At 37.5% G+C, this 8,328-nt stretch overlaps 1 protein-coding gene across 1 annotated transcript in view; it reads right to left on the bottom strand.

Annotated features, from left to right (window-relative positions):
* Positions 1-6,167: 6,167 nt before the first annotated feature.
* Positions 6,168-8,328, bottom strand: part of LOC147538537 (uncharacterized) — a 2,330-nt gene continuing 169 nt past the window's right edge. The window contains exon 1 of the mRNA XM_086644182.1: positions 6,168-8,328. This exon is cut by the window's right edge and continues 169 nt beyond it. Within this exon, the coding sequence (XP_086500308.1) occupies positions 6,346-8,268 (1,923 nt within the window). The 5' untranslated portion in view covers positions 8,269-8,328 and the 3' untranslated portion in view covers positions 6,168-6,345.

Raw genomic sequence — 8,328 nt, 5'->3', positions numbered from 1 at the left:
TCCACCGAAAATTTTCTTTCTCAGAAATTTATTCTTATTTCCCCAAAACATCGACCTATAATAAATATGCCGACACCTTGGGAAAATAAGAATATTTTCCGGAGTATAAAATTTTAAAGAGAAAATTTGAATTGAGACAAGTAAGAACTCGTCGTTAATACCAATCACTTTCGACGACGCGTAAATAACTCTTTGGGAATAGACATATGCCCGACGGTTTTTCCATCTGCTGTCGGAATAACATGCTTATTTGCAACCATTTTTATTGAGTCGTCGGAAAAACCCGCCATAAATAACCAGTACTTCTGTAGTGATTTCGTCATATATAATTGCCTTCGGCTTACTCCATAGTCCATCCGACGTTGATTTCATCACTACTTCCCGCAAGACCTCATTGCTCAAACACAACATAATCTGTCCATGAGCTCTCTCCATGAGAACTTCCTTCTCTGTTTCTAATTATGATTCAGCGAGTGTTAGGCCTGTAAACGGTAGCTTATCGGGCCGGATATAGGCATATTCATATCCGAATCCGATAATCTATCCGAATATCCGTACCCAATAATTATCCGATGGATATTATAAATCAATATCCGAATCCGATAATATTAACGGATATCGGATAATATCCGATATCCGAAATTTTAATAAAATTTCAAATTGTTCCTTTAAATTTTCAACCATTAGATCTAAATAATAAATCTCAACCATACATTTTATATATTATTATGAATAAATTTAAATTTGTATTATTCTTTTATATTACTTATCAAATACGAATATTTATCGGATCGAGTATTAGTGTATCCGTATCCGATATCCGATAAGCAGATCTCCGAATCGTATCCGATATCCGAAATTTCGGATATTTTTTTATAATTCGAATACGGATGCGGATGCGGATCGGATGTCGAATATTCAGATATCCATTGACAGGCTTAGCGAGTACATCCTTCCGTTCAACTTGTTAGGAAACCCTGTTGAACTAGCACTGCTCGCATCTTAATCTTCAAAAGATTAAAATCATTACTTGCATCGAACTTCTTTATCTCGTATTTCGCCATCACAAAATCTTCAAAATCAAAGTTCTAAAACCAGTTTGTTATGACGGAATCAAGTAAACCAAGTAAAGCAATAGGAAATAAAGAACAATCACACAGAACAAAAGAGATTTATGTGATTCGGTTGGTGAGACCTACTCCACGACGACAACGACGCGATGATTTCCACTTATGATAAGACAACAAGTTACACAAGAGATTCGTGAGAATTCTTCTTTTTCGACACTAAGATATCCTAAGGGTTTTAGTTTATGTAGCCAATAAGACCCTAATCCCATCGACACACCGTCTTACCGACTCTCTTTTTCTAAACCCGAAATGCACATGGATACGCTAAAACTAACGCATGCCTAAGGGGACCCCTACTCGAAACTCGTTAAGTCCGGATAGCCCAAATGATAACCCGAGCAATAAATAAGCCCTGCTAACGGGCCTAAGGGGAACCTTACTCGAAACTTGTCAAACCCAGATATCCCAAGCGATAGCCCGACCACCAAATAAGGCCTGCTAAAGTTGGCTTAAGGGGGAGCCTTATTCGAAACTCATTAAAATGTAAGCCGGATAGCCCAAACGATAACCCGACCACCAAATAAGCCCTGCTAATGCAGGCCTAAGGGGAGCCCTATTCGAAACTCGTTAAAACGTAAGCCCAAATAGGCCAAGCGATAATGATAAGCCCTAAATGTGTTTGTACTCGCAAGTATACGAGGTCAAGTAATAATAAATTCGAAAGTCCGGAATCGATCATCAAGGATAAGTAACTTTGTTTTAAAATATAAAATATAACCCCTTTCGTAAAATTGATTTTGTTTTGAAAATGATTTTTATAAGAAAACACTAATAGACTAACGAAGAATGAAAGCAATATGAGAAAAGATCTAGGATTTTCGATTCCACCACATAAATTCACGCCTTAAAGCATGCAATTAATTAACTAATCTTTTTTCATTATAACTCGAAATCTAATATAATGAACTATTTAAATTTCAAAAGATATTCTTGATTAGCTCATTTCATAACCATGTATTTTTAGTTGCATATCTTATAAAGATTATACTCTTTTAATCATTATTCATCATCTAACAAACATATTCCATCTAACAACTTGACGAAAGCATGAGATATCTTATTATAAAAGCATGAATAATGAAAAGAAGATAAAATTTATATGGAAAGCCAATTCATAGACATTAAAACTCAATTAAAAGATTTAATTAATCAATGACGTATCTCAAAAACATCAAGTATGGGTTTTCGTGTACAATCCTAGATATGAAATTAGTTACTCATTGAATTTAAAGACATATTCATTGGTGACATGAAAACCCTAGATTTGTTGTTATAAACCCTAGAGTTTGATAAAAATCAATCCCTAGACTTTAATCCATTCATACAAAACAAAATTGAGACTTAAACATACAACATTGTGGAGAGATTTAGTGCAAATACCTGTTTAAAATTAGTAGAATAAAAAAGAATGATATCGGCCTAGAGAGAGAGAGAGTGTGAGCTTTGATGCACCCGAAAAGGTTGCACACCCAAGCGGAGGTATCAAGTAGTAACCGGTAAAACCGGAGTCTATCCAAGGATAGGAGGGTAACTCGGATATCGAATGATCTAGTCCACCGGTCTAGGTGTCACTAGCTAACTTAGACTAAAAGGGAAAGGGACAAAGATAAATGAGGGATTTTTAATATGAATAAGTAATAAGAGAAGAAAGCAAGTAAAACTAAACTAAATAATCAAAGTAAACGGGCGAGAGAGATTCGAGAGAAGTATCGGAGGAACAAGAGTCGGAAGACAAATAAGTGAAATAGGTGTCGAATATGGAATCCGTAACGATAAACCTATGACTATGTGTGGTCCGATCTAATGTTCCAATGTATAATCGATGTTCGACTCCTAAAATAGATGTTTCTAAGTACTACGTATATCCGGGGATCATACTTAGTCAAACAAACGTCATAATCGGTTAAACCCGAGTCATCGAGGGTGTTGTTTAGTTGCCTAACTATGTGAAGTGCATGACAAGACACATAAAAATATGACTTAGACTACCATCGATATCGAATACTTCGTTTCGTCTATTAACTATGCGAAGTGCTTGACAAGACACATGAAAATACAATCGAAACGATAATCGAATCAAATGAACATCAATTTATAATCAAAACATCAAATCATATTAAACATAATCACGAATTCATCACATTTCATCTCATATAATCGACACACTAAAGGTAGCTAAACATGGTGATTGAATAAGAAATGGAAAGAAAATGATGAGAGAATCCCCATTTTTCGATGAGGTTCGAGGCTAAGATCGTCGGAAAAAATGAGTCTTTAAGGTGCAGGCAATCTCCCCTTAGCAAATTCTGGGTTCCCCATAGCGACCATCATCATCTTCTCCATTTAGAACTCAACTTCAATTAAAGCTAAACCCTAGTTTCTCTCTCTAGCAATCTTCAACCAAAATCAAATCAAACCACATGAGAATCTAGGCAAGGATAAGGGCAACAAAAGCCCTAAGGTTTCCGGCTAAGAAAGTGGTCGGAACACCATGAAAATCCGACCAAAGAAAGACATGAAATCCGACCAAAATACTTAGATCCGGGCCAAAAGAGCTACTGTCCCGCGTCGTACGCTGCTATTCCGAGCAAGTGGAGGTCGTCCGAGCTGCAGATGCGTCCCGGAACAGCAACCGCATCCTCCATTGACGTCCGAGATGCAGATGCGCCCCTGAGCTGCTGCTGGTCGCGTCTGCAGCTGCTCCCGTGCGCGATGCTGCTGCTCCCGTGCGCCATGCTTTCCCGAGTTGCTGTTCCGGCCAAGCTTTGGCCGGCCTTAGTGCTGGCCGACCTAGCTTGGCCGGTCCCCCTCCATCTTCTCTCCTTTTCACTCTCTTTCAAACTCTTGAACCTTCACAACCCTAACTCAAGAACACCTTAACCTCATTTTCTCTCTCCCCCTTCCTTAGTTGCTTGATCTCCAAAGTAGAAGATGATGAATAGTGTCTAGATTGCTTAAAACCCTAGACTTAGTCAACTTGACTAAGTCCTTAGACTACTTTGACTTGGGCCCAAAAGTGGGTGCTCATAAAATCTCTACACCTTCCTTCTTCTTTGGGTATTCTTGAACTTGGGCTTAGATGTTGGGCTTTGAATTAGAGACCAAGGGAGTGCCTTAAACTAGTCTCTACAATTAGAACCTAAAGGGGGGTGCCTTCAAGAAAAGACTTTGGCTTCTATCTTTCACAACTTCCTCGTCCGAACTCGGAATTGACTTCCTTTTTCACCGTTGGACTCGCCATTGACTCTACTTGTTGTTTGACTTCTGATTTTGACCAAAATACCCCTGGTTCTATTTTCTTCCCTTTTGTCGCATGAGATGAAAATGTGATAATTCGCTTTATTTATTTCGAATTTAACACCAAACTCCAAATAAACAACCTAACAATAAAAAGGTTATTTCCCTAATGGCCCCCAACTTTGTGACCAGCTTCCCGCCTGGCCCCCTAAATTAGCAAAAATACCCATATGGCCCCCTTTTTTCGTTATCTTTAACTGTCCGTTACTCTCACTCCTCCACCTCATTTCCTCTCTCTGCCAAGTCACCTACAATGCCACATCATCATCTTCTCCGGCAAGGGGTCGGCGGCCGGCCAAATTTCTGGTCGGCGACCTTCAAACATAAAAAAAAAGGTTTTTTTTCTCTCTCCTCTCTCTCTCTAATTTTTTTTTTCTTTCCCCTCTCTCTCTAGATCTAGAGAGAGGGGAAAGAAAAAGAAAAAAAAAATTTAGAGGGAGGAGAGAGAAAAAAAAACTTAATTATTTTTTTTTTTATGTTTGAAGGTCGCCAGCCGGAAATTTAGCCGGCCGGCGACCCCTTGCCGGAGAAGATGATGATGTGGCATTGTAGGTGACTTGGCAGAGAGAGGAAATGAGGTGGAGGAGTGAGAGTAACGGACACTTAAAGATAACGGAAAAAGGGGGCCATATGGGTATTTTTGCTAATTTAGAGGGCCAGGCGGGAAGCTGGTCACAACGTTGGGGGCCATTAGGGAAATTACTCACAATAAAAACACATAAATTATTAGAATTAACACTCGAAATGGACTAACTAGTCTAAGTTAGGCTCTCCAAATGTGACATTTTCGTGTCACATCAAGCTTCTCAAATCTTTTGGATAAAACCTCAGGTATCTCAAGAGAAAAATGAAGTACAATCGAGATACTTGGATTAGATTGAGAGAGAGAGATTTCGAGTAATTAAGGCTTTAAACAATCTTGAATGGAAGATGAGAGCTAGAAGAAGAGGGATTTGACGGAGGAAGAAGAAGAAATCTCAGTGGGCTAAGATTTTGGGGGAAAATAATGAAATTCTAGACATTTTAGATTCCCATTTATTAAGGACAGAGAAGGAAGCAAAAATTTGAAAAACCTAAAAATTTGTGAACTTTTTCTGGGAAAGAGTATTTTTGCCAACAGAAAAAGTTAGGGGACCGAATTTCTTGGTGTGGAAGTGGCGAGAATCGCCGCTAACCGTTGGATTCGTGCCACTTTCTTTCTCTTGATGAAATCAAGATGAATCCAACCCCTTGGATGGTGATTCACGCCACTTTCACGCCAAAGATGTCGGTTCCTCTATCACTAACAGCCAACATCCCCTTGAATCGGGGCAGTTGACCAACTTCCCCAATAACACACCACACTGTCTATAGAAGATGATTGACTCGGGGTGATAGGGCCAATACTTTATTAGATTTTCTTGTATATTGTTTATTTGTTTAAAAGTCTCTAGCTATGAAGTCTTTTATGTACTATTTGATGGTGGGCTCCTCAATAGGTTCATAAATGCCAAAAAGAAAAAAACTAGATCTTACAACAATGCCAGGGATGGCACATGGATCGACTAAGTAAGTACAAAACTAGTCTTAATTTTTTTCTTCTTTATTACATTTCTTTCTGTAAAGCTTTATAAAGGAATGATAATTTAAGCCTATCATGAGCTCCATTCTCAAAGACTAGCATTCAAAATTAAAACTTAGGTATTTTTACATAGTTTCGAACTTTCTTTTTGATAACAATAATAATAAATTACAATAGGCTTTAGCCACTATAAAAGATTCATTACTTTCCCAAATTAACATAGTTCTTATTCCTTTCAACAATGAGTAAAAAATTGAAAATATCACATTAAATTAAAAACAAATCAAATCAAATAAGCTCTTAAAATCATCAACTAGAAAGAAAATACAAAAATATAACTTATAAAGATACATCTTCTTAGGCAGTTTTACAACTAGGAAGTGGATCGCCACATAAGCCACTATTGCCTTTAAAAGAAGAAACAGGAAATTTGGCTGTATGAGTAGGTATTTTCCCACTCAACTGGTTCATTGAAACATCAAACTTTTGAATGTTCACCAAATTTATCACCACAGAAGGTATACCACCAGTAAGATTATTTTCTGATAACAATATTGATGTTATCTCTGTCGCATTGCCGAGCTCAACGGGTATCTTCCCCGATAACCCATTCTTCTTTAGCTCCAAGGTTTGTAGTCTACTCAACTTCCCTAGTGAAGTTGGAATTGAACCTCCTAATGGGTTATAAGATAGTACTAGTTTCACAATTGAATCCATCCCAACTTGGGTTCCTATATCGTCATCAATAGGACCGACAAAAAGGTTACGAGAGAGATCAATAGAATTGTAATGTCCTCGTGGTTCATCCACATTTTTCGCGAAAATCATTCCCATTCCTCCTGTGAACTTATTCGAATTAAGATCAAGGTCCATTAAAAGAGATAAGTTCTTGAACTCATTTGGTATAGTTGAATAGAACCCATTGTTAGATAAATTCAAGAAAGATAAGTTTGTCATGTTTCCTATCCATTCGGGTAATTTTCCGGTTAATCTATTACTCGATAAGTCAAGCGTTGATACCGACGATGAAGATAACCATGTTGGCAGCTTTCCATTTATGCCTGTATGAGCTAACTTAAGTTGAAAAAGGTTCAATCTTGATAACCAACTTGGAACAGAAACTAGACCCAATGGATTAAATGACAAGTCTAGATCCTGTAAATTTTTCAAGTTGAGTAATTGAGTAGGAATTGGACCTAATAAATTATTCTTAGAAAGATCAAGAACTTGAAGACTTCCAAGATTACCCAAACTTGAAGGGATTTTACCTGAAAAATAGTTGTTTGAGAAGTACATTTCAGTTAGTTGTGTTAACTGACCAATGCTTTCGGGCAACTCGCCGGTTAATCTATTGTTCTCAAGTATAAGCCTTTGAATACTTCGAAGATTTCCGATTGATGTTGGTAAATTACCCGTAAGTTCATTACTCGACAATCGACAGAATTGGACCGAAACTAGATTGGAAAATGAACTAGGAATACTTCCAGATAATCTATTAAGATTGAGATAGAGTAAAGATAGTTTAGATAGTTGTCCAATGGAGTTAGGAATCGACCCGGAAATCTGGTTTTCGGATAAGTCTAGATAAGTTAGGTTCTTTAAAGAACCAATTGTGCTTGGAATACTACCAGTGAGATTGTTTGAATGAAAATCAAGTTTTGTTAAAGATACTAGTTCCCCAATTGTGGAAGGGATGGAGTTTGAGAGTTGATTTCCGGATAAACCAATCTCCCTAAGAGATGACATAGATTCGAAAAGTGAAGACGGAATTGAACCCGATAAACGGTTATCACTAAGGAAAAGCCTAGTGAGATGTCGAAAGTTTCGAAAAGTAGTTGGAATTGGACCCGAAAGTTGATTAGTATCAAGAAAAAGAAGAGTAAGGTTTGATAATTTTCCAAGTTGAGCTGGAATTGGCCCTTCTAAGTTCTTGAGATTACTAAGATCAAGAAGACTGAGAGAAGAAAGATTTCCAAGGAATGGAGATATAGTTCCATTCATTGATGTGTCGAATATTGAATCATCGGTCGAGAATAAGCCCGGGCGAGAAAGATTAACAACGCGATTGTTTGAATCACAAACAACACCATCCCAAGATTTGCAACAATCAGTGGATTGATTCCATGTTTTTAGAAGATTTGAAGGATCATAAGTGATCTTAGATTTGAAATCAAGTAAAGCTTCTTTATCTATTTCATTACATGCTTGTATTGTTCTTGAAGAGAGAGAGAAGGAAAAGTATACCAAGAAAAAGATGTAGAATGGAAATGAATTGGCCATTAAAGCCTGGTTTAGAAAGTTTTTGTGAAGAGATTGAGACAGGGGAAGTTGGTAATAAAG

The sequence above is a fragment of the Eschscholzia californica genome, unplaced genomic scaffold, assembly GCF_041429995.1.
Source record: "Eschscholzia californica isolate CP2 unplaced genomic scaffold, dmEscCali1.0.p SCAF_5, whole genome shotgun sequence".
NCBI classification, from domain to species: domain Eukaryota; kingdom Viridiplantae; phylum Streptophyta; class Magnoliopsida; order Ranunculales; family Papaveraceae; genus Eschscholzia; species Eschscholzia californica.
The sequence above is the reverse complement of the archived record's forward strand: the minus strand, read 5'-3'. Positions and strand labels throughout refer to the sequence as shown.